The sequence below is a fragment of the Saccopteryx leptura genome, chromosome 4, assembly GCF_036850995.1.
Source record: "Saccopteryx leptura isolate mSacLep1 chromosome 4, mSacLep1_pri_phased_curated, whole genome shotgun sequence".
In the NCBI taxonomy this organism is placed as follows: Eukaryota; Metazoa; Chordata; class Mammalia; order Chiroptera; family Emballonuridae; genus Saccopteryx; species Saccopteryx leptura.
In genome coordinates this window covers 47,176,128-47,203,910 of record NC_089506.1, presented here as the reverse complement: position 1 = coordinate 47,203,910, position 27,783 = coordinate 47,176,128, and the positions used below count along the sequence as shown (strand labels likewise).

Here is a 27,783-nt window from a genome sequence, read left to right as displayed (position 1 = left end):
ACAATGTCCCCAGTATTGCCTCTGATGAAAAACTAGACCAAATGCAGAAAGAATAGTGCTTAGACTTGGCCTTAAACATAATGAAGCTGTTATAATGTTCATTGTGTTTTAAATTTTATATATAGATGCAACTGCTACCTTTTTATGCATTAGTGAGCCTTTTTTATCTTTTTCCTTTTTTTATTTTATTTACAAAGTTAATATTAACAGGGTGACATTGATCAATAAGAATGCATAGGTTTCAGGTAAATATTTCTATAGTATTTGAACTGCTGATTATGTTGTATACCCATCACTAAAGTCAAATTATTTTCCATCACCTTATATTTTTCCCTCTATATCCTCCCCCTTCCTCCCACTCCACTCCCCATACCCACCCTACATGCCCTCCTCCTGGTAACCACTTCACTTTTCTCTATGTCCATGTGTATGTATCAATGTTTTTGAGTGTTGGGGGTAGAGACTGAACTGATTTGCATTCCCACCAGCAGTAAATGAGGATTCCTTTTTCTCCACAGCCTCTCCAACACTTGTTGTTACCTGTCTTGTTGATAATAGCTAATCTAACAGGTGTGAGGTGGTATCTCATTGTAGTTTTGATTTGAATTTCTGGAATAGCTAGTGAAGATGAGCATCTTTTCATATATATGTTGGCCATTTGTATGTGCTCTTGGGAGAAGTGTCAGTTCAGGTCTTCCCTTTATTTTTTAATTGAGTTGTTTGCTTGTTTGCGGCTGAGTTTTGTGAGTTCTTTGTATATTTTTTAATTTTAACCCCTTTGCAAATATCATCTCCCATTTAGTTGGCTATTTGTTTTGTTGTTATTTTCTTTTGCTGTGCAGAAGCTTTTTAGTTTGATATTGTCCCATTCATTTATTTTTGCCTTAACTTCCTTTGCCTTTGGGGTCAAATTCATAAATTGTTCTCTACAACTAAGGTCCATGAGTTTAGTACCTATATATATGTAATTTATTGTTTCAGATCTTACATTTAGGTCTTTGATCCATTTTGAATTTATTTTTGTGCAAGGGGATGAACTGTAGTCAAGTTTCATTCTTTTGCATATGACTTCCCAGTTTTCCTAGCACCACTTATTGAAAAGGCTTTATTATCTCCATTGTGTGTTTTTAGCTCCTTTGTAGATATTATTGACATATACATATGGTTTTATTTCTGGGCTCTTGATTCTATTCCATTTGTTTGTATGTCTTTTTTTCTGCCAATACCATGCTGTTTTGGTTATCATGGTTCTATAGTATAATGTAAAGTTAGGTATTGTGATACTTCTGGCTACTTTCTTTTTTCTCAGGTTTGCTTTGGCTATTCAAGGTTTTTTATGGTTCCATACAAACCTGGTAATTTTTTGTTCTATTTCTTTAAAAACCGACATTGGGATTTTGGTTGGGATTGCACTAAATATCTATATTGCATTGGCTACTATGACCATATAACTATGTTGATTCTTCCAATCCATGAACATGAAATATTTTTCTATTTCATTGTGTCTTTTTCAATACTTTCAATAATGTTTTGTAGTTTTCAGTATATAAGTCCTTTACATTCTTAGGTAAGTTTATTTCTAGGTATTTTTTAGTTGTTGCAATTGTAAAATAAATTGTTTTTTATTTAGTTCATTTTTCTAAGTTTTATCATTGGTGCATGGAAAAGCAATAAACTTTTATGAACTTATTTTGTATCCTGCGACTTTACTGTATTGGTTTATTGTTTCCAATAGTTTTTGGTGGAGTCTTTGGGGTTTTCTATATACAGGATCATATTATCTACAAAAAGTGATACCTTCACTTATTCTTTCCTGATATAGATGTCTTTTTTTTTTCTTTCTCTTGCCTGATCACTCTGGCTAAACTTCCATAACTATGTTGAATAAGAGTGGATAGAGTGGGCAACCTTGTCTTGTTTCTGATTTTGAAGGAAAAGCCTTCACATTTTTTCACCATTTAGTATGGCATTAGTTGATGGATTGTCATATATGGCCTTTACCTATACATTAAAAATATAGTGAACGAGAGTCTTATGAAATAGCATAAAAATGTTAATAGCTTTCATAAGGATTGGTTGCAAGATACAAATGTACAGCTTATACTAAGAAATTATATAACAGGCTTCAACACCATGAAGCACATTTCAAATCAATTAATATCTGCAGTACCAAGATTCTATTTTAAATATCATAATGATACCTATTCAAGCCTTAAGTGGTGATTGAGTGTGGGGGTTGAGGGAGTGGCAGGCAATGCTTCTGAGGGAGGTGAAAATGATCATTCTTAGATGATGAAAGGTAGACTTCTGTGGGGACATTTTCACGTGAGCCTGGATATGCAGATGTTTGTGTGTGCATGAACTCAGATGCTAGTGTTTTGAGACCTCTTGGGAGGAAGAGGGTAAATATTATGCAACTCAGCCTCAGGTGAGCTCAATTGCAATTTGGGTCTGCCCTTGTTTATTTTAGGGTTTCTCTATAGCAGCACTCTTTAACATTACAGGCTGGATAATTCTTTGTTGTGGAATGTGCTAGGTTTTGTGGGATGTTTAGAAGCATCCCTGGGGCCTACCTACGAGATACACTGTAGTACCTCCAATCTATCACGACACTGAAAAATGTCTACAGACACTGCCAAATGTTTCCTGGGTTTAAATTTTCTTAGGACAAGACACACTGTTTAATCTTACAGGAGCTGAGTTATTTCTGGGGAAAGATTATCACAAAAAGGCTCTATCATCTTTTTCATATGCCATTTCTGACATTCAATCAAAGAATAACAATTAGGACTAAGGACATAATAGACAATAGAAACAGATGCATAATTGACCCAGTTATTGGGATTAATAGACACAGATATTAGAATAGCTATAACAAATTTATTCGAGAGAAAAATGGCAACATGGGTATTTAGTATATAGCACAGTTAAAAAAATGTTTTCCTGACTTTTACTCATGTTGCTTTGTGTCCTTGTGTGTATCTGTTGATCTTCAATTGTGAGTTTAGACATGGTTTATCCTAAACACTGGAAAATCTTGAAGCCTGCATTCAGGATACTTTCCTTCAAGGATTATCTTGTTAGTTTCTCATAGGCTATTACTATCCCGGATCTCTTCATCCTCTTTCAGGAGTTGAATTTTAATTTCAATTTCCCTACTTTTATTCTTTAAAGTACTGATACAGGAATTACCCTCAGGACCTCTTTCATGGAAATTTAGGGTAATTGCTTTTGTTCTAAGTCCTACTTTTTGTTTTTGGGTTTTTGGAGAATTACTTGTCTTTCCCTAAGCCCCAAAGTGAAAAATAACACTATCTTAAGTACAATATGTTATCTGTTTCTCATGTGCTAGAAATTAAATCCCACATAATGTGTACTTCATTGGGGTATATCATTTGTAATGCTATTTCTGAAAGTGAAAATTAATGAAAACATTTAAAATCGGTATTCTTACCAAAGAATAAATAAATTTGAAAATTAAGTGGAAGATAAACAAGAAACTTAGATTTAGAAGAGAATAAATTTAGAATGTTTACTAAATAGTAAGTACACTAAGATCTGGTATTATAATTTCTCTACTTACTTTTCTTCCACAATGCTTTGGCTATTTTATCTCTTTACATTCACATACCTTTTATGGTATCTGAATACTTAGGGATACATTAACTCTATAAAAAGATTGTTGGAGAATTAATAATATTAAGGTTTTAGTTTATAGATATAATATACCCTTCTTTCTATATGTCCCACAAAATAGTTGTCAGTTTCCAACAAAAACATTGCAAATTAAAGTCCCTAGTGAAATTAATATAATGTCTCATTACATAACACATCAGGGACAAGGACAAGCAATCAATCCTTTGGACTCTCAAGCAATCAGCTATATTTAAATGAAAGATAACTCAAGGCAAAAATAATCAGGGTCCTACAACACTGCTTTTTTATGTGATGTAGAGCTTATGATTGTTTAAAGCATCTAATCGCTTAGCCTTTATTTGTTCTTTTTTATTACCTCATTTCATTCCCTGAATAGCTTTTGCAGTAGTGATGTTAACTGTTATTGCTAGGACTGATTGACTAGTTTATTTCTTTTGATATATCAGTTGAAAGCAAAGTCATTTCACTGCAGAACTGATACTGCAATTTCCTGTTACTTCAAAGAAGACATTGCTTTTCAAATAATGGCATGAATGTTTTTTAACAATTAGCAATTACGTGTGATTTTGGTTTCTTTTGTTTTTATGTTCTGTATTCACTTTGATTTCATTGAAGATTTGAATGAAAAAGACACATAAGCACAGTTTAACTCATAATATGAAGGGCCCTAAAGTAAGCTCAGGTTCTCTATTTCAAACAAGTGATTATTCATCCTACATTTTGTAAAGTCAAGGAGATGTGAAGGCTTTTTTAACATTTTTTTCTCATTGCCAATATAGACATATAATCACATGTTATCTGAGTGTTCTTTTTCTTTCCACACCCTCCTTTTCTTTTCCTTAATTTGAAGCAACTTTCCCTCTCTTTCTTCATCTCTACACCACTCCTTTGATATTCTTACTAAAACAAAATATCTTTTTGTATCTGGTAGAGTCCAAAGAACATAGAGAACCCTCATTTATTTGATCATCACTCAGTTTTTTTAGTTAGCTAAGTTTAGCTATGAACATCTTTATGGTCTCTCCTATGATTAAGTGCTTAGTTATCTTGAAAGAGTAAAATAATGGTCAAGGAATTTTTCTCATGTTTTCCCAGAGTCTCTGAACTTTTCCATGACATTTAACTACTGTCTTTTGCTTTTACAAACAATATTTATTAGCGTATAATTCGAAAATATAGTTCTATAGATCTGGATCACTTATGGCCCTAGCAAGTCCCATTACTTCAAACTGTATTTTTTTAAGTGAGAGAAAGAGAAAGAGAGAGTGACAGACAGGAAGGGAGAGAGATGAGAAGCATCAATCAAATCATAGTTGCAGCACCTTAGCTATTCATTGATTGCTTTCTCATATATGCCTTGACCAGGGGGCTACAGCATAGCCAATGACCCCTTGCTAAAGCCAGCAACCTTGGGCTCAAACCAGTGACATTGAACTTCAATCCAGAGACCTTTGGGCTCAAGCCAGTGACCATGGGGATCTATGACATCACACACTCAAGCCAGCAACCCCATACTTAAGTCGGATGAGCTCATGATCAAGCTATCCACTTCAGGGTTTCGAACTTGGATTCTCAGCGTCCCAAGCTGATACTCTGTCCATTGTGCCACCCTCTGATTAGGTTAAACTGTATTTTTATACTTAACTACCTTTACTTTGTAGCCAATGGTGGGAAGTGTTTCTCTATCTTGGTTTCTGTAGAAAACAAATTTATTTTCTACAATCTGATTTGACAGGAACCACAAACAGTGGGCTTTTTATTTGAGATAGAAGGAAACAATTTTCATATTTCAATGTAAGTTCTATAAATTAGTATGATTGTAAAATGTGTATTGCCTAGTAATAATTTTTGAGAAACAAAATTGCAAATTAAATTGCGGTAGCTAACATTAAACTCTAACTAATTATATAATCTAACCAGACCTATTTGGAACATCTACCGAAAACAGGACTGGTAACTATAATTGGTACTGATTTATAATTACATCTATGATTACATATGAGACCCTGTAGAGATCATTTAGTCCAATAGTTTTGCATAAGAACAGGAAACTTAATCTACCTAATAAAAGGTGATGGAAAATGATTTGACTTTGGGTGATGAGTATACAACATAATCAAAAGTTCAAATGCTATAGAAATGTTTACCTGAAACCTATATACTGTACTTTTATTGATCAATGTAACTCAAATTAAATTTTCTAAATAAAAATTTTTTAAATGATTTTTCTTATTGATTTTAGAGAGAGGAGAGAGAGAGAGAGAGAGAGAGAGAGAGAGAGAGAGAGAGAGAGATGGGGAGGAGCAGAAAGCATCAACTCAGAGTAGTTACAAGTAGTAATTGGTTCTTGTATGTGCCTCGACCAGGCAAGCCTGAGATTTCAAAGCAGCATCCTCAACATTTCAAGTTGAAGCTTTATCTATTGCACTACTACAGGTCAGGCTACTACTGAATCATTTTGTTACTCAAAGTTATTTTAAAATTCATTACTAACAATTTCAGTTTGAACAACTGTATCTTTTTTGGGATTTGTTTTTTTCTTTTATTTTTAGTCATTCTACTTTTCTTTTGACATATTTGCTATTTTTTAATTAAATAAAATATTTTTTAGCCTGACCTGTGGTGGCACAGTGGATAAAACATCGACCTGGAATGCTGAAGTCGCCAGTTCAAAACCCTGGGCTTGCCTGGTCAAGGCACATATTAGAAGCAACTAATGCAAGTTGATGTTTCCCATTCCTCCTTCTTGCCTTTCTGTCTCCCTTCTCTCTTTAAAATCAATAAATAAAATATTAAAAATATATAAATATTGTTTAATAAAATAGGTAAATATTATGAACAATGTTATCTTTCTTGAGAAGATAATTTTCTTTTTTGGTAGACAGAAAACCTGAATGCAGTTGGAGGATTGAAATGATTTCTAAAGTGAAAACCTGAATTGTTTATGTGATGTTTATCAGTGTCCACCTTGTCAAAGGTTTTTTAATTGCAATTACTGTTTTTCCAATCAGATGGAAACACCAAAAACTTCTGTTTAGTTTACTCATTTTTTAGATGTTTCTTTTTTTAACATTGAAAAAGAAACTCAACTCAAAGAATAATATGAATCTAATGGAAAGTCATTCCCTTGAAGACAGAGTCAAATGGAAACTTCTACAAAAACACCAAATTACCAATAATGCTTCAGAGTCTCTGGCAAGTGATTGTAAGAAAAACCAGTCTGCATGAAATTTGGAGAATGTTATTCCTAATAATGTCCTTCTTTGTAGTTATGAAAAGGCAACATCTGTTTAGGAATAAGTTCAGTAAATAGTAGAACTGTAACTTCTTAAGAGTTCATCTTCAGCCTGACCTGTGGTGGCGCAGTGGATAAAGCGTCGACCTGGAATGCTGAGGTCACCAGTTCAAAACCCTGGGATTACCTGGTCAAGGCACATATGGGAGTTGATGCTTCCTGCTCCTCCCCTCTTCTCTCTCTCTCTCTCTCTCTCTCTCTCTCTCTCTCTCCTCCTTCTCTCCACTCTAAAATGAATAAATAAAGTCTAAAAAAAAAAGAAAGAGTTCATCTTCAGGAGTCACTTTTCAAAACCTTTTCTTCGTGAAACTCTAGCCCAACACATCCCTTTTTCTTTATATCAAAACTAGTTTTTGCATATTCTATATAGTTCATAGTTTAAATCCATGCATCATGTTCATGATGGATATGGGACATAAAAATTGGTGTGGGACAGAATTTGATTATGCTTTTTGCCCTGCTGTCATCCAGCTTGCTGTGATACCTGAGCCTTTCTTAGCCGGGTGAACCTAAGACCTAGGAAAGGGCTTTCAAGTCCATTGAGGAAAAAGTCAGACTTTCACAACTTTTCATTCTTTTCTTTTAAGTCTACTGAATAAAATGATCTTTTAGAGAAATTGAAGCTCACTGAAAAAAAAAAAGAAAAACAGAAAAAAAAGAAAGGCTTTTAAAGATGAAATATCACATGTTATTTGAAAAAGGCATTTAAATGCCCTGATTGTTCTCACATCACACTATCATAATACAAATATGAAAAGATATTTCTTTTTGTTTGATGTTTCAACCTCTTGCCCTAAAAAGTTTCACACTTGACAAATGCAGAAAGGGGACTGTTTGCATATACAAGGTATATACAAGGTAGAAATAGTTTCCCTGTTTTTTTTTTTTCTCTCTAGGATCTTGGTCACTTAAATCCAGATTGCCTTAAGAGTATTTAACTTAATCTTCTGTGCTGGATTTTTGCTAGTAAAAAATTATTGTTGAGGCTAGAGTCAAAATGGAGATAGGATTTTCAGGTGCAATAGGAGTCTTTTGAAAAAAAATGTCAATATTATATGTCTTCTAAAAGAAATACCATTACTTAATGTAGAAATCATAAATTATCTGAAACATGTTGACAAATAAAAGGAAAAAAAAAACAGTTTTGCCTGACCTGTGGTGGTGCAGTGGATAAAGTGTCAGCCTGGAGCACTGTGGTTGTAGATTGGAAACCTGGGGCTTGCCTGGTCAAGGCACATATGAGAGTTGATGCTTCCTGTTCCTCCCCCTTCTCTCTCTCTCTCTCTCTCTCTCTCTCTCACTGTGTCTCATCTCTCTCTAAAAATGAATAAATAAAACCAAAAAAAGAAAAATGTTTATATTAAAGGAGAAACAAATTAGTTGTGAAAAAGTAATATGCTGCTTTCAATTATATCAAAAATATATAAAACGACAACTGGATCTATTTGTAGAAAACTTTTACGCTTTAAGATATATATTTATTTAATTAAAAATATTTAAAAACTATGTCACAAACTAATATCACAGTGTTACTTAGGAAATCCAAACTAAATATAAATGTTTATTGCAGTTTCTTTAAAGGTTCTTATAAGGATGTATTCCCAATTTTGAAAAGTTTTAAATAGAGAAGTTTAATTGTTTTTTAAGATTATAGAGCTTATAAGTGGTGGTATTAAATTCTTTCTTATGTCCCTCTGAGTCCAGAGCACAGACTCTTAACTCTTGTTAATGACTGCCTTCTTGGCTTCGATTTCTTCACAGTGATGGGAGCTTACTTCCTACCATAGCAATACCTTCCATTATGGACTACTCTGATGGGTGGAATGTTATTTATTGCAGTATATTAAACTCTTTTCCTGCAACTCTTACCTATTAATCCTGATTATGCTAACTGTGCTATAAAATGACAATGGTACAGCAAGTTAACTATATCCATAAAGTAAGTTTATTGAATTTCTGGCATTTGGGACTGTATAATTTCAGGCTCTGCATATGTTTGACACAACGTTATTGAAAAATTGACTTAAATCCTAAATATGATGTTAAAGAATGTTTTCTAAAACTGAATGTAAAATGTGTAAGTAATTGTATACATAATTATTGATGAATTTATTTTTAAAAGGAACATTTAACAACATATAGATAAATTATGTCTAGAGATTTACTTATGTATATTATAAGTTTAAAATATTTTTATTTTAAAATGATTTTAAACTTAGAATACTTAAGAATATACAAAGAGCTTTTTATACAAACAATTTGAGGATAAGTTGCTCACGTGGAGTTTTATTGTCCTCAAATTTAAATGCACCTACATTCTCACAAATGGATAGACTTCTGTAAATACACAACATTCCTTCTAAATGTGTTATGATTTGGGGAAATAAAGAAACATAGAATAATAAATTAGTTATCATAAAATATTGTTTTCAGGATAATTTTTCTTAATTGTAAAAGGTTAGCTTGTTGATAAAAATATATTCTTTATTGTTCTTTGGATTTCACTGCTCAGTTTAAAAGGTAAATTTGCTGATTGTCTCTGATGTGGACAGAAAGCCCACACTTGTGTCAAATCAATTTAATAGAACTCCTGAACCATCTCTCTAGTTAGCTTACCCAGAATACTCTCTTTCACTGATGAATAGCATTTATTTCCTGTGTCAGTCCTTTGACATTTATCCCATAGAGCCTTTCATGGTGAATTACAGTTGCATGTGTCTGTTTATGACCTAGAATGGAGTCTTCAGAGTCGATACCAAGGATAGGTCCATGTGTGATTCAATTTAGGTTTACAAAATCCCAAAGTCTTGTTTCTGAAGCATGGTACTGCCTACTATCCAGTCAATGGGTTTACTATTGAGGAAGAAGGAAGTTTTTATTTTAATTGATCTTGAATACTTCATGATGGGCCACATTGATTTTACCCAAGCACCACATTTCCTACCTTAGTCATTCATTGATGTTTTAAGCTTGTACCTGTCTGTTAGTTTCTTTGTTAGCATTTAAATGAGTGTGATTTGCTACCTAATTTTATTGCCACCCATTGATATTATGATATTGCTACATATATTTACCTAATTCGTAGTTATCAAAAGTGAATCAAGACATTTTAGTTTTTATTTTAAAAACTATCTTTTGGTTTAAAAAATGAGATACTCTATTAGAGGTGTATTAAACCTCCTCGGTTATATTTTGCTTGAAAACCTTTAGGAAAAGTGAGGCCTGGTGCTTCATTTTTCATTTTCAATTTTGGAGATTGTACAGCAGACAACAGAAATTTATGTTAATATAACATTTGCTTAAATGTCTTTTTTTTCCATCATATAGTTCATGATTGATTACTTTAATCCTTTTGTACTAAGAAAGCACAAACAGAAAGATTGACATTTATCTGTGTTTTTAAAAGTCATGAGAAATTCTTCCTTGGCTTGTAATTATAATGTCAATGTGACTTAAATTATAAGTCTCACCACCCATTTTTAAATGAAAGGTGAAAGGTGCCTCTTCATTTTCAAATGTCTAAAGGAAAATTACTTTATTCTCAAAAAAATATTTAGACTTAGATGAAATTGTACAGAACATTATAGTTCTCAAGTATTTAATTCCTTCTCATAGAAATTTCACGGCAACTCAGGATGCATTTGGCAGGAGCTTTTTCTAGTGCAATCAGGTTGCTATGGTAAACCTATTATTTTAGGCAAGGAGGACTGTGTTAGTAAAGTACTAATCTCTTTTCTGTTTTATTTGATACTAATTACTCTCCAACTATTGAGCATGTACTGCAAATGTGGTTTTTACCATTTTAAAAAGTAAGAGAAAATAAGGTCATAGAGAGTGTGCCTGCTGTTAACAAGCTGGCAGGTCATTTAAAGATACAATGTTTTTCTTAAACAATCTTATTTTGATCAGGAAATACAGTTGTTTTTCTAGAGAAATGCAATGAGAAAAAAGAGATATATGAATTTTATTGTATATCTGAGGTTTGATTCCCTGTCAGAGCATACAGGAGAAGTGCCCATCTGCTTCTCTTCCTCTCCCCCTCATGCTTTTCTCTTTTTCCTCCTGTATCCATGGCTCTATTGGAGTGAGTTGGCCCTGGGTGCTGAGGATGGTTCCAGGGCCTTTGCCTCAGGTGCTAAGAAGAGCTTGGTTGCTGAGCAACAGAGCAATGCCCCAGAATCACCCCCTAGTGGGCTTGCTGGGTCAGTCAGGGCACATGCAGGAATCTGTCTCTGCCTCCCTCTTCTCACTAAATAAAAAAAATATAATTAAAAAAATAAATTTTATGCAAGTGATTGTAATCTAAGCCTCCCAACATGTTTTTGTTATAAAGTATAAATAGTAATATCCACTATTTATTAAACACACTTTGTGTCAGGTCTTGTCCTGTATACTTTATATACATTACAATATTTACCCTTTACAATAGTCCTATGTTATTGTTGTTATTCTATTACCATCAAGAGACCATGATAAATGAAGTTTTACTTATTCGTCCAATCAAACACATTTAACAGTGAATCTGCTAAGATTACAATCCAGATATATTTAAAATCAGAGCCCATGCTTTTAGTTGTATTTATGCTGTAAAATGTACTTCCCTTCTTCTTTCCCTGACTGACTTTAACAGACACTTTAAGATTCTCCCTGGTCACCTTTGCCAGGGAGCATCATCTCTAATTCTACAGGGTGTGTGTACTCATGTATTTTACCTTTATTTCCTCTACTGTTCAAATTATTTTAATGTCCTATTTAATTTTGTATCTTTAACATTTAGCACAATACTAAATCATAGTTGGTATTCAAAAAGTGTTTGTTAAATAGATAATGGGAGGGAGTGTTCAAGTCAGTGCGCTTTTTTAAGATTGATGAGGCTGATTGACTCTATTCTTTAGGAAGAACAAATGTGTGTTGTCTGTGGTGTAGTCTGAAGTAGGTTAAAATCATTTTCTACACCTCAAATGTAAACAGACAGAATAGAAATGATTTGTGAGTGTGTGTGTGTGTGTGTTTTCAGTTATGAATTCTGGAGATGATTTCAGTCTTTAACAGTCATTGTTCAGGCACACACATCTATCAGGTGGTGTCTGAAAATTCCTGAAATTTCTCCTTTACATATACTCAGTGATATTACTAGTAGTAAAGAAGAAAAGATTGAATTGGTTGTTAACACTTAATGAAGTATACATTAACCTTTACAATAGTCCTGTGTTATTGTTACAATTATTGAGTTTGTACAATTAGTTAAATAATTCTCTCCTAACTGTTAATACTTGTGAAGATTAGGGTATCTCTTTTGTTTATCTTTGTATCTCCACGTCTAGTATATAATAATGGCTGATTTGAAAACAGCCTTATAGAAATGAGACATTAAAAAAAGAAGTTTGGATAGAGTGAAGGAGGGAGAAGGCAAATTCTAAAGATTGAGAGATTTGCAATGGTTGAGATTGTGCAAAAAGAGGAATCCAAGAAGAAAAATATATGCCTGCAAGAAAGAGGAAAGTAGTGTGTGTGTGTGTGTGTGTGTGTGTGTGTGTGTGTGTAAGAGAGGTGGGGTGGGGGAGAGATGGAGAAGGTTGGTTGGGACACAAAGGGAGAGATAGAGGACAAAGAGGGAGAAAAAAAAGAAAAGAAGAAAAGAAGAAGAGTTATATAGCCTGAAAAACTGATGTCACCTTCACAATGTCATATAGTTGGCTTATACCAGTGTTAGAAAATTAACCTCTACCAGAGATAAACACCTTTTCTTTAGGCAATACCTTCGAATCTCTTCATTTTTATTAGCAAAGAGTCACTAAACCATTCCTAACTATTAAAAAGCAAAGCAATATTAAACATAGAAATGATTGAGAAGTACCCCTTATTTATCGCTCTGAAAGATGACCTTTGGATGCCTTGTTTTCACAGTGTAACCTCAAGCAAGACATATATTATCTCATGCTTAGAGATGCATTTTCCTCTTCTGTAAATTGTGGGGTTAGTTGGAGTTCATCATACTTCATAACATTCTATCTGAGGGCTCCAATTTTGTAAAATATTTAAATGATTATTTCTGCTATAACTGCACTGTGGCAGTTAATAAAGATGAAAAGTAGTGAAATTATTCAATAAATTTTTTGATCCTTTAATTTCTGAAAGTGAGACAATCTACATTTTATAAAGGTATCGAGTTACTCTTTTTTATATTATCTAATTATTTAGCGAAATTGAGTTATAAGTAGAATGAAAGTTCTGCTTTTACTTACTTTAGCATTAATTATGATTATTATTTTTTGGCATATGTCTTGCAGCATCTTGTGGGCAAAATCCAAAAAACCATAATTGAAGTTTTCCTCATTTATATCTAGGCTATATCAGGTAAAACTTTATTAACTTAAAAAATTTCAGAAATTTCAAGTATTTTAATAAACCAGGTGACTTTTCAACAAAGCATGATTATTTTAAATTTGTGGCTTATTTCCATGAGATTTACTAAGAGATAAATAATTCACTCTTAATAAGAATCATCATGTATTATTTTTATTGTGCATGATCATTTTTGTCCTTGGTATGTTTTTCTTGTAGGAATACATTATTTGTATTTATACACAAACTCTTATATGCAGTGATCATTGTCTGTCTTATTAGTGCAATTTTATGTCAGTTCACATTTATATTTTATGTTGTTGCTTTAAATAATTTAAATAGCATATAGTTTATGGTAAAACTTATCAATGTTTTTTTTTATTTTCATTTTTAATCAGTGAAAGGAGGGAAAATAGATACAGACTGTCTCATGTGCCTCAACTGGAATCCACCCAGCAAGCCCACAAGGGGGTAATACTCTGCCCATCTGGGGCCGTTTCTCTGTTGCTCAGCAATTGAGCTCTTCTTAGAGCCTGAGGTGAGACTATGGAGCCCTCATCAGCACCCATGGCCAACTCGTTCCAATATAGCCAAGGCTGCAGGAAGGGAAGAGAAAGAGAGAAAGAAGCAAGAGAGGGAGGGGAGGAGAAGCAAATGGGCGCTTCTCCTGTGTGCCCTGACCTGAAATCGAACCTGAGACATCTGCACACCAGGCTGATGTTCTACCACTCAAGCAGCCTGCCAGGGCAAACTTATCAATGGTGTTATGTTTCTAGTTTGATGTCATGTTTAGAATAGTCTTTTTTATCTGAGGGTTTTGAAAACTACTTTTATTCCTATCTAATATTTTATGTTTTAAACTTTTACACTTAAATATTAAATCTTTTGGGAATTTATGTAGTTGAAAGAAGTTAAGCAAAGGAACTGATTAATTTTGCAGCATGGCCCTCCAGTTATAACAGCCTTTTTTCTTGAATAATCTACTATGTCCAGAAAAGTATATGACATTAATTTGTAGCATTATGAATCATTGTTGAATAATCACACATCAAACCATGCCTTTAGGTGCAAAAGTAGAATCATGTCTGAATCCCTGGAGCTTCCTCTTACCTCTCCCCGAATACCACACACACCCTCTCCTATAAAGATGAACATTATTCTCACTTTCATGGAAATAACCTCTACTTCTTCTTTAGTTTTCCACCTAAGTATATATTTCTAAATACTGGTGGTTAGCCTTGCCTGTTTTGAAATTTTATCATTTAACAATATTTATTATTTGTGACTGACTTATCACACTTTACACTTTTAAGATTAAAGCATGATGTGCAAGTAATGCTGCTTCCTTCATTTTAGTTATTGTATAGTTATTGTATATACTGATACTGGCCCAGGCAACTTAGCCCAGTTGGTTAGAACATCATCCTGAAATAAAGTTGTAGGTTGATCCCTCGTCAAGGCACACACAAGAAGCAACCAATGAATGCATAACTAAGTGGAACAAGAAACAAATGCTTTCTTTCTCTCTGTGTTCCTTCTCCCTTCCTCTCTCTGTCTTTCTATAAATCAATCAACAAATAAAAATTTAAGCCCTGGCCAGATAGCTCAGTTGATTGAAGTGTCATTCTGAGATGAGAGGTTGCCAGTTTGATCCCTGGTCAGGCCACATACAGGAACAGCTTCATGTTTTTGTCTCTTTGTCTGTCTTTCCTTACCTCTCTTGCTCTCTCTAAAACGAAAGAATAAAAGAAAGAAAAAAGAAAGAGAGAGGAAGGAAGGAAGGAAGGAAGGAAGGAAGGAAGGAAGGAAGGAAGGAAGGAAATATAACTGATATTTATTATATTTTATTATTGATGAACATTTTGGACATTTTTCTTTTGAGATTTCTAAGAATAGCGTTGCTCTGATTGGTCTGATACATCTCTTGGTACAAATGTGTATACTTTTCTCCAGGCAATATAACCAAGAGTTGAATTTTTAGTTCATGTATTATACATTTTGACTTTGCCAGATAATGCTAAATAGTTTCCCAAAATATTTGGTAATGTATATTACCACCAGTGGTAAATAAATAAACAAATAAATAAATAACCAACATCAACCCTGCTTTGTATTTCCAAACCACTGCCATAGTTGTTATGGTTTGTTCTTAAATGCTTGTCAAACTGTTTGGTTTGGGATAGAATCTCATTTGCACATAGAGCTACAAACTGTGCCTTTGGGAAATGTATTGACTTAGATTTTTTTTTCTATTTTATAAGTGTGAAATTTGAATCATTTAAGAAAAATCTATTTTGATCAGTACTTCTAGATATCTGCCTATTTTATTACTCTTCTTTGCTAGTATAAAATCAGCCTTAAAATATCATTTATAAGGGTTGTAGTTCCTTATAAAATTATATCACTATACTTTCTGTATGTTCTTAAAGATTATCTACTTTATTAAAATTTAATAAGAGTGGGTAGATTCAGTGTAGAGTAAATGTATGTAAGTTTGGCTGGATGAAATTGATGATGTGAACTAAATTAATTTTTCCTCAGATAATTTTTATCCTTTCTCTCTTTCGAATGGTATTTCAAAAAATTACTTGGTTCATTTTTATTTCTTTGAGTATATCTCCTTTATGTTTGTCTATTTGTTATAAAATGACACAGTGCTAGACACATAAACTTCCATTAACCTTTGTTCTTATAAGAATAGTAATTTGATAGTCATTTGAGAAGCCATAGTTATAGCTTCAGAACATTAAAACACTTATTGAAATAAAATATAAATAATAATATTATTTTATAAGTAAAAGAAAGAGATAGGACCTAAATTCTTGTTTTAAAAATAGATGACAAATAACCTACATGTTCGTGTTTCTTTCTACAGCAAAAGAAATCTTTGCTGGCAGCAAACAGCTACAAACCTCACTATCAGCCCGTAAAAAGCTCACTATCTATGGTAGGGTTCAGGCACACTTACCTAATGTAAAGTTTGCATTCATTGATCTACTAGTGGTATGAACAAAGCACTACAGGATCAGAGAGAGGGAACACTCTGCCAAGGAACCAAACAGGGATGGCAAGGAAGCTTTCATAGAGGAGATAAGATTTGAGCTGTCCACAGAGCACTGCATAGGGTTTTATAGAAAAGTGGAGAGGGCATGACAGAGAAGTGCAGTGCATAAGCAGTCCCTGAACATTGGATATGACTTGAAAGATGAGCTGGTCCCAATGTGGACAGAATACTCTGTTGAGAAATTTGATTTCTGTCTTAAATCTCACATGGGACCATGATGTGAAAGGGAACTACTTAATCATAGATATGTTTTTAAAAAGTAGGTCTGACAGAATTTTAAATTGTAAGGAGAAGATAGTTAGTAAAAGGAATAAATCAAGTATGTCATCAAATTTTTTAAGTCTCAGTGTCAGATTAGATGAGGATGATCTCCTAGATAAAAGGACTGAGGAAGAGGAGTAGGTTTGTAAATAAAAATAATGAATTTGCTGTGGGACACATGCCATTGATATAACTGGGGGAAACACAAATGAAGGTACACCATTAAAGCTCATTGGTTGTGTGAATAATACCAAACATGTACTGGTGGTTATTGTTCAGTGCATTATATAATATTGATTCAGACATTATGAAGACACATGGAAGTGCATTAATTCTGCTGTATTTGTAAAGGTGCATGAGTAAGAGGTGCAATTGTTATGGATTTAGTAAAATTTATTTTGAAATTTGAAGGATGAGTGGAAATAAATTTATCTGGCAAGTATACGTCTTGGTAGTGCCTGAACTGAAGTTGTGAATTGAAACAGCAAAATAATTCATCTTAAAATGTGGACTTTACAAAGAATTTACTCTTTTTACCTTTCTAGCTACCATAAATGATCTTTTCTTAATGAATGATTGTTTGGTTTTTCATTAGTAAATACTATATTTTATAAACTACATTACAGTTACATCCATAAAATCAATTCAGTTATTAGTTGTCTTAAGGTGTCTTTTTAACACTTCAACAAAAATAAGAATGGAAAAATTTAATTATTCTCTGATATCTGGAAAAGATACATGAGTTACAAATTTATCAGGGAAAACAATATACCAAGGACTGAATTTTAAGGCTATCCAGCTTTGCAGAAGAAAGGCAAGGCAGAAACTGTCCATTGTGAAAACGACATACAGATATCTGAACACATATGCCAGTATTTAGTTCATCCTTTCCAGAGAAGCACAGATACGTTTCAGAAAACTTCCTATAGGCCTTAAAATGTTAATGAAGTTGTCACTATAATTACATATGCCTTCTAAGTTAAAACTTGAGGTTGTCTTGGTAACTGACACTATATTATCTCTCAGGAGTGAGGTGATTGATGTTTCTGACATCTGTCCATGAAGAACTAGTTCACTGTACCTGTCCATACTGCTGATCATTTTAGAGTTTGTCTCTTTCTCCACAGTCTCGATTATTACTGTCAGTCACACATCTACCCATGGTGAGAGCTAGCATGTTTATGCATGAAGGTAACTGGTGCTCAATAGATCTGGATTCTAGCACTAATACTTCCCATGTCTACTTCTCTGGTCTTAGGTCAATCGTTTAGCCTTAACATTCGTGAGTTTACTCCTTTGTTAAAGAAATTGCAGTGGAGAGTTCATCTTCCTAACTTTTTAGAAAAAAAAATAAATGTGTGCTGCTGTATTTTCTCCAGAGAAAAAGATCTGGGGTCTACCTGTTAGAGTTCTTGATAGCAAACAACAGAAACCAACTTTATTCATTGGAATGGAAAAGGATTTTTATCAGAAGGGTTTGGGCTCAGAATGCAATCGTGGACAATCAGCTCATCAACACTCCAGGGAAGCAAGGCACTGCCCAGAACCAGCTTCTGCTGCCATCACTTTGGAACACCAGCTGCTATGTGCCAAGCTTCACCGCTCCTGGACACTCACTACTGTGCTACTCCACAGACCATGCGACTTTGCTTGCAGTCACTCTAAAAAATCAAAGCCCTGCCAAGAGTGTCTGCTGTGTCCCTGTTCTGTCTGACAGGGAATAGGAAGAGGAAATGTGTCATTAGGCAAGGAAAGGGGCTTTGTCTTCCGCTGAACTTGGGACTGCCTCCAAGTAGAAAGAGAGACTGGTTGAAAGGCAGCCAGAACAACAGTATCTATTGCCATATCTTTCACCAGTTCTCAAAGAGATCGTGACCCCAACACTTCTGCCAGAAGAGATTATGAATCACTGCATTAGATTATCTTTAATTACAGCTCTGAAATTATATGATTCTAAATACTAATTTTTCTCTCTCCCATCATCTACCAACTCAGAATTTCTTTAACAAGATACAAATGCAACAACAGAATGATTAACAACATTGTGGGGTCAGCCCTGAAGCATCTCATGATCATTTCAGTGGGTGTGTAATTATGATGGTTTTGCTAATGGCAGAGTAACAGATGTCTCGAAGTAGTCACCCAGCTGAATTTTTGGCCAACAACTACAAATTCCTTTTTTTTAAAAAAAGGAATATTTTTTCTCATACAGTCTTCTGGTACTGTGTTATGAGTATATTAAGGTGCCGTATGGCTCAATAGTTAGATGTTCACACTTCATGATGAATGAGAATGGATATAAATTTTGAATCCATCCCTTATGAACTGGGTCACCATGGAAAGTAACTTGACCTCAATATGTCTCTATTTTCTGTTTAGTAAAATAATGATGGTAATGCTAGTCAATGTGTGGTATTATGAAAACAAAATCATGAAATTAAAGGAATTACAATGTTTGACACCTAGTTACAGCTCATGAAATGATGATAAAAGTCTTAAGGCTAATAGTTCAGGAGTTCCCAAACTATGAACCAAACTCATTCTACAGAAAGGTTTATACTTTCAATTTTTATGTCAAGAATGATAAAAATTTATCAGGTCATGTGCTTTGACACATGCTCCATGTTAAAATGTGCTGTATTAGCTATAAAGTTGATGCAAAACAAACACTAAAATATTATGTTGCTATGTACCAATGAGCATTTTTTTCTTTTTGTGGTAGATGCACCCAAAATAAAAATATTTTTTAAAATAACCACATTCTGCTAAATTACGTCAGAATAAATCAATTCAGTTATGTTAAATGGTATCATTAAACTAAGTTGAGTATGAAATATCCAGAGGGTTTGATGACTGAATTAGTCTTCACAGATGAATGGAAGGAACAAAAGACAGAAAGTAAATGTGAAAAACTCTGAGCCAGCAATTGTCACTTTCATTCCTGACCAGCTTGACATTTGTGTTTGATTTTCAGTTTATTATAGAGGAGTCACAAAAAGTTCTTTGCGGACGTGGAATCAGCTTCGAGCTAGTTCAGGAGGTCTGCGTTTTATTGTGTGCTTGCTTCCTTGAAAGTTCTCCTAAGGAAAGTGCTCTCCCTTTCTATTCTGCAGGTAAATGTGAATGTGGCAAGTGTACGTGCTACCCCCCGGGAGACCGCAGGGTGTATGGGAAGACATGCGAGTGTGATGATCGTCGCTGCGAAGACCTCGATGGTGTCGTCTGTGGAGGTGAACAATTTAACTAACAGCCTTCTTCTACTACGTGCAAGTTGCTTCACCTGCCTTTTTTTATTCTACTTATCCTTGTAAAAAATGTTCTGTTAAAAAGAAGATAAACAAAAATTAATACACAATTAGACCTAAAAGCAATATACAGTTAAGTTTATCATGACCTTTTATGTTCTTGGACTTTTGGTTGGGCTTGTGCAAGTATACAGTATGCTACTGATAAAAGATTGTTGAGACTAAACTAAGTTCTGTGGAGATAGTAAAAGGCTTTGCTGCCACTAAATAGTTCCAAATGATTTTTATTACTCTACTCATAAATATGGGGGAAGTAGGTATCACCTATAAACTTGAACAAAAAAGAAGTACAGTAATTCCCTAAGTTTAATTAGAAAATCATAGGACATGAACAATATCCTAGTTTCCATTGAGGCTCTGAGACCCAAATAAGAGCTTACTGAAAGTAAGAAACTGTGCAAAGAAAAAACAAAGCAGATAGAGGTGGGCAGCCACAGTAACAGCAAAACTGAGAGTCCTGAGGTTGAAGGTGGACAGAGTCTACACGATCTTCATCCAAAGGAGGGAGCAGGAGTCAGCATGATTCTCGTAGCTCAGTCTTGCAAACCTGATATTGTAGAGATGATACATGTTGCTTATAGCTTCTTCCAGGTTTCCAGTACAACTGGGGTAAACTGGATGTCCAGTCAGACTAAGGGAATATAACTGTATCTCTTCAAGATAATTATCATAATGCAATTGGACACTTTATTGGAAAGAAAAACCCAAAATGTCAGGTACAGTTTATGAAAGGCAGGGACACTATCAGTACTACCTATCTAATATCCATGTGTATTTATCTAGTCTCTCTCTAATTGACTATAAAATGTTTACAATTTAACCAAAATTCTTCTTTCTTTTCTTTGTGAGCCAAGGCACAGACCTTTTAAAACTATTGTGCCAGGTGATTTATCTCAAGCAGTCTTCATGACAGCCACCTGAAGTAATTGTTCCTGCTGTCTTCATCTTACAAATGGAAAAGTGAGTGAGGCTCAAAGTGTTACTGTCCCATGACCAAAGAGTGGTAGACCCAGGATTTGAGTGCTGTCGTACCTTTCATAGATCTTTCCCTAGATCCCAGTTTTCCCCAGAGTGACAATAAACTGTTTTGACTTTATCTCAACATTACTTTTAGTTTAGATTGTCCCTTCACTGGTATTAGTTACCAGAAGTATCTAAGCATTGTCTTTTTGTTAAGTGCATTATGTGTATTGACTCACTGAATTCTCACAATGCTGTATGTAAAGCCTGCCTGGCACCTAGAGAATGCCATGTGCACGTCTTTGCCCTTCTTTTTTTTTTTTTTTTTTGTATTTTTCTGAAGCTGGAAACAGGGAGAGACAGTCAGACAGACTCCCGCATGCGCCTGACCAGGATCCACCCGGCACGCCCACCAGGGGCGATGCTCTGCCCACCAGGGGGCGATGCTCTGCCCCTCCGGGGCATCGCTCTGTGGCGACCAGAGCCACTCTAGCGCCTGGGGCAGAGGCCAAGGAGCCATCCCCAGCGCCCGGGCCATCTTTGCTCCAATGGAGCCTTGGCTGCAGGAGGGGAAGAGAGAGACAGAGAGGAAGGAGGGGAGGTGGAGAAGCAAATGGGCGCTTATCCTATGTGCCCTGGCCGGGAATCGAACCCGGGTCCCCTGCACACCAGGCCGACGCTCTACCACTGAGCCAACCGGCCAGGGCCGTCTTTGCCCTTCTTATCGCTGTCCTTTTCTCTGCCATACAGTGTCTACCTCATGTCGGTCTCCTTGCCTATCTGCTTTGGTGACCGGGTTGAAATGGTTGGTATTGTAGAAACCTTTGCACCCACATGCCCGTTACACATTCCAGTGAGTACTTTTTTATTGTTTGTTTTTCTTGTTAATTCACTCTTAATCTTTCTTCATTATGGTTAGTCCTATTGCTTAGAGAGAGAGTTCCAGGAGGGAGAGGGCAAAATATCTTCATGTTCATGTTTTTCTAGATCACATATAGCGGGAAAAGCTACCTATAATTTGCAATCAACACAGACACTCTGCTTAGTATCCCTCAACAAGATAGGCCCAAGACACAGTCAGTTCTTATTATTCGTGGTCGTTATGGTCTATAAAGTTACCATGAACACTGAATTAGTACATACTATACCATTGCTCCTAAGGGAAATATAGGTCTAAAGTCCTGCTTCTGGCCACAGCATTTTCATCAAGATCAATAATACATAACCTTGCTTTATGTATGTTTCTGTACAGAGACACCTTGTTGACTCATTAACATAGAACTCATGGCCAACAACCCTATAACTCATGCCTGAACAGAGGTTTTATAACACACATATTTCCTCAGTAAGGCATATCACAGCCTTTTTGCACTTAGGTACACAGGATAGCACTTCAGAACTGTAGTTAGGGGCTATCTTCAACATTGAAATCTCTAACAAAAAGCACAAAAATGTGAAAAAGCATGAAACCAAATGTGTATGCTGCAAAAAGGACACTATTTTACAGTGCAAGAGCTGAAACAGAAAGCAGAGCATGACTTTCTTTGACCTTAGCTGGAAATGTAAACCTCAGTCAACTCAATTTTTTTGCCATTTTGTGTTCTCAGATGTCTTGGAAATTTTCAAAAACATTTCTTGGGGGACTATAAATAAATTTTAGTGAGAAAGCAAATTTTCAAGCATGAAATATGCAAATGATAATTTACTGTAATTCTCCTAAACCTCACTGGAAACATCACCTCCCACTTTAGCTTTGCACTTGGCCTCAAATTATGATTTCTTTACAACAAATAATAAAGGTACTGTACTTTAAATTCCTATTTTTCTGAACATTCCTTCATAGAAGGAATTATATGAGCCTTGATATGATTATTATATTATATTATATTATATTATATTATATTATATTCTTAAATTTTCTTTATATCTCAGCTGTTATCTGTAAGGAAAATATAAGAGAAATCTCATAATTAATTTTTGAAGCTATAGTAATTTTAGTACTAAAGTATATAACATAGTAAACCAATTGATAAGGAAATCACAAGCTCCCATGCCTTTCATAAACATTTATGTAGATGTATTTAAATATTTAGAAATATATATGGCAATATTGTTCAATAGTTAAGACTATAGATTGAAACAAGGTTTTGTTTTTTCCAACCCTGAGTTACTATTTCTCTAACTTGAGGCAATTTACATAACCCCATTTTCATCTATGAAATGATGATCATATTGAGCTACCTTGTAGGGTTGTGAGATTACAGAAGAATGTACCTGGTACATAGTGTCATACATATACATAGATATTGTTATCACCATTATTATATACATATAGAAAGTGTGACAGATATAACTAGCTCAGGCAGAAATTTATACTGTGTTCACTGTAAACTTTATGAGATATGTGAAAGAGGTCCATAATTGTTTTTCAATGCCTTTTGTAACAACAGTTATTTGAAACTATGACTATCTGGTCTTTGATTTTGGGTGGCATTGATGATTTCTCCTTCTGGTCTTTCCCTTCACACTTGACACTGTGCTATCAAATCAAAGTGGCTGTCATTCATCTCAGAAATACTTTTAGTGTCTTTTACTCTGCAGTGCATCTTCTGTGAGAAAGCTTCCTGTAGATCTGCCCAAGCATGGACAAACACAAGAAGAAACTGGTCATTAGGGAACCTAACAGCAAAATACACATTGGCAACATTTCTGTATTTCTCACTCTATCTAAAAATATCTATTATCATAAGAAAAACTCTTTTATTATTTAGTAATATCCTATTATATATATAGCACATGATATAATTAAATCAACAAATACCTATTGCATACTTATTCTGTGTAAATCCCTGTACTAATCTTCAAGTACACACATGTCCTTAAATATTTTTGAACACTTGATGTCATTACCACTGACCTACATGCTAGTATTTTCCTTGGTTCAACCTTAAACCCATGGAAATTTTCTCCATCTCCAACCATTCCACATGATTGACTCTCCCTGAATATATTAATAATTTCTACCTCCCCAAATTCAGGGAGAATTTTTAGTTCTCTTTCTGCCGCACCATGTTTTAGCATAGAGTTGTAGTTATTCTATTCTGAAATCCCCTTGAAATGGTCTCCTCCCTGGGGCTTGGAAATAACTTCCTCATTTGTTTCTTCTTAGACTTTCCTCTTAACCACTGAATTTCTAACTGTTGGTCATTGTCCAGAGCTTACCAAAAACTCTTAGTGTTTCCCTTGAACTGGCTCTTCGATGCTGTTCCTACTTGCTCTTTGTTGCCCTCGAGGAATCTCAGCCTTTTTTACTTTCATTTCTAAGTCAGTGTCTCCCAAAATGATTTCTTAGCATCATTCCCCCTGGCCTCAGACTCTATATTTCAAATTCTAATTAAATATTTTATATGAAAATTCCAAATTCTGCATGATTGAAAATGAACTAACCATTTATTTCTTCATTAACTCAACAAATATTTATCAAGTCCCCACTATTTGCTAGCTATGGAGATTCAGTGGTGAAGCTATTGGAGTTTATAATGAAGCACACATTGACAAAGGAATAACAATGAAATGAGTGGTTTGAAAAGAGAAGCACCAGTTCAGTGGGATCATACATCATAGGGGGATTTAACAGACTGAAGGCTAAGGAAGGCTTCCCTAAAGCCTTCATATCTCGGTAACAGCTATATCATGCCTAATTTGTGCTCTACATGTATTAAAAAGCTAAACATCACAGAACCATACTTGGTGGTAATAAAATACATAAACTTAGCCAAGTGAGGGGAGGTGGATGTGACACAGTAGTCCCAGAGAATAGTGCGTGCTGGGCACTTGGGGGACTCGTAGAGTTACATGTTTAAGGACCATTGAAGAACCAGGGAGAAACCCTGTATGAGAAGAGATTAGAAAGCAAGGGGAGAATGGTGAGATGTGCTTTTTAAACCATGTTAATGATTTGGGGCTTTACTCAAAGGATGGTTAGAAGCCTTAGAAAGGGTTTAAGCAAGCCAGTAGCATGATCACTCTATTTAGGCAGTACCTCTGGCTGCCAAATGAAGTATACACCGCTGGGAAGAGTATGTGCTTGTGAGGAGAGGGGGTGATTATGGAAGAGTCCTGGTGAGAGGTAAAGGTGGTATGGCTAGTTGGAGGGCCGTAGAACAGAAAAGGTATTAGATATCTTAGTGACAGTATTAGCTATGTTAAAGAAAGTATTAGAAACAATATAGACAATAGGCTAACAAAACTCATTACCTTGCATTAAGAAACTCTAACCTGCCTGACCTGTGGTGGCGCAATGGATAAAGCGTCGACCTGGAATGCTGAGGTCACCGGTTCAAAACCCTGGGCTTGCCTGGTCAAGGCACATATGGGAGTTGATGCTTCCTGCTCCTCCCCCCTTTCTCCCTCTCTCTCTCTCTCTCTCTCTCTCTCTTCTAAAATGAATAAATAAAAATTTTTAAAAAATTAAAAAAAAACTTAAAAAAAAAAAAAAGAAAAGAAACTCTAACCTGTTAAACTCCTAGCTCTGGCTCTCTGGAAACAGGGGCAGGTGATATATGCCAATATTACCAGAAAGCATGGCTTATGGTAATAATGACCTGTAATTGATGAAGTTCAACTAGGTTGGAAGGGATTATGAATGAACTTTGAATGTCTGCTGGGAACGCCATGTTTTTGGCTTCCATGAGTACCAACAGACATGTCTCTTGTTGGGTTTCTGGAGTTATGCTGATGAATTGTTAGGAAAGATTTTGGCTACTGTGGAGCATGAGGTTTCTTCTAAACCAGAAAAGTCTCAACATCTGTGCAATATGGATCTTATCTCTGTGCATCTGAGCTGTGTTATCTGAAGAGACCATACTGAGCTGCCATCCTCATGAAATGCTGCAAGGACTCTCATGGAAAGAAAGGCCTGATACTGTCCAATTTCTGGGGGTGAGGTTCCTGCCCTATATCCTTCTAAGGAGACTAGTGCCAAGTATCAATCCAAAGGCCAGTTTAAACACTTAGCTGAACCTAAGAAAAGTTGTCTTGGGGGAATTCATGATTAAATGATGTGAGTGATAGGGCAGGATAGAATTAAGAATGAATCTTGATGGTTTGAGCAGCTGGATGGGTGGGGGAGACTATGTTTTCTTTGGACTAATTGTCATTATTTATTGAAAAAAAATGAGTTCGTGGAGGGCAATCGAGATGGAGGAAGTTAAATATACCATGATTTTGTTCCTTTTGCCTATCATTCTATTCCTTATCTTTGCTTCTTCTTCTGAATTACTCCTTATCATTTTCCCATTATTCCAAATAATCTCCTTTAGAAACAGTTTTGAAATTATCTTATACTTTCTCTATGCTGCAATACCTTCATTAAAAAACCATGACATTTTATTGTCTCTTTTCTTCGAGTCTATATAATTCTCATGGATACAATAAAAAGTTATTTCCCTATGAAAAATTATTGTCTCTTCAAATTTAGGATAAAATTTGATGCTTAAGAACTTTTTAAATTAGCCTGAACAGGCAATAGTGCAGTGGATAGAGCATCGGCCTGAGACGCAGAGAACCCAGGTTTAAAATCCAGAGGTCGCCAGCTTGAGTGCAGGGTCACTGGCTTGAGCATGGGATCATAGATATGACCCCATGATCACTGGCATGAGGCCAAAGGTCGCTGGCTTGAATCCCAAGGTCACTGGCTTGATCAAGGGGTCACTGGCTCGGCTGGAGCCTCCCGGTCAAGAAAGCAATCAATGAACAACTAAGGTGGGCCACAAATTGATGCTTCTCATCTCTTTCCCTTCCTGTCTTTCTGTCACCTGTCCCTCTCTCTGTCTCTCTCACCAAAAAAAAAAAAAAAAATCAAAAAAACAAAAAAATATTTTTAATTAAGGAAGTCATGAATAAATTAAGTGGTGGAGATGACATCAGAGTAATGGCGGGGTAGGAAGCGATACCGATAAATCTCCCCCAAAACTCAACAAGATCTTCAACCAGAAACAGAAAAACCTATACTTGGAGCTTCCAGATGCTTCGCAATACACCCAAAGGTATGATTGAGTGAAAAATTGGCTAAATATATAACCAAACCCCGAAGGAAATAGGGAGTAAGAAATGCTCCGCCTTCCTCACTAACCTAAACAGGGCGGCTTTCTCTGGTAACTGTGAATATAGAAACTGAGGCGGGCAAAGGGGGTGAATACAAACGGCCGAACCAGGCTGTGGCATGGAGATCCAAGCCGAGGAAAATTTGATCCTGTGGCAACCCGGGCAATACAAGCTAACACTCGTGCCAAACCCAAACAAAGAAAGACAAGTGGCGCGGCCATTTTACCCGGTCTCCTGGTTGGTGCGCAGTTAGTGGGCGAGAGATTTCTTCCTAGGCCCCAGGAGTCAGTGTCCGTGTTGCCCCACGGAGAGGCAGGGTCAGAGGCCTTTCTGTGGGCCGAGGGCAGAGTCTCTGGGCAGCCCCAGCGCCCTGGGAAAGCCACGCACGGGAGGGAGTGAGAACTAATTCCAACGGTGGAGATTTTCCTTGCCGAGGGTGTTTCACTCAGAGGGAAAGCGGCCGGCCTCATATCCGGGTTTGCGCGCGCAGATAAGGAGTGAGCGATTCCTCCGAGTGCCTCGGCAGTGCGCGCCCGTGTCATCGCACAGAGGAGCAGAGTCAGGGGCCTTTGTGTGGGCCAAAGCGGAATCTCAGGCCGCCCCAGCGCCTTGCAAAAGCCGCGCACGGGGACGGAGCGAGACTCAATTCCAACGCTGCAACTTTTCCCTGCGGTCGGGGGTTTCACTCAGAGCGTGAGACTGCTGGCCAGATATCCTGGTCTGCGCGCGCAGCCAGTGAGTGAGAGTTTTCTCCAAGCGCCCCGGAAGTGGGCACACGCTTGTGTTACCGG

At 35.8% G+C, this 27,783-nt stretch overlaps 1 protein-coding gene across 1 annotated transcript in view; it reads left to right on the top strand.

The window, feature by feature from the left end:
* ITGBL1 (integrin subunit beta like 1) overlaps positions 1-27,783 on the top strand; it is a 227,064-nt gene that overhangs the window by 175,025 nt on the left and 24,256 nt on the right. Inside the window, exon 8 of the mRNA XM_066380600.1 lies at positions 19,736-19,852. Coding sequence (XP_066236697.1) covers positions 19,736-19,852 — 117 coding nt within the window. The remainder of the gene's footprint in view (positions 1-19,735; positions 19,853-27,783) is intronic.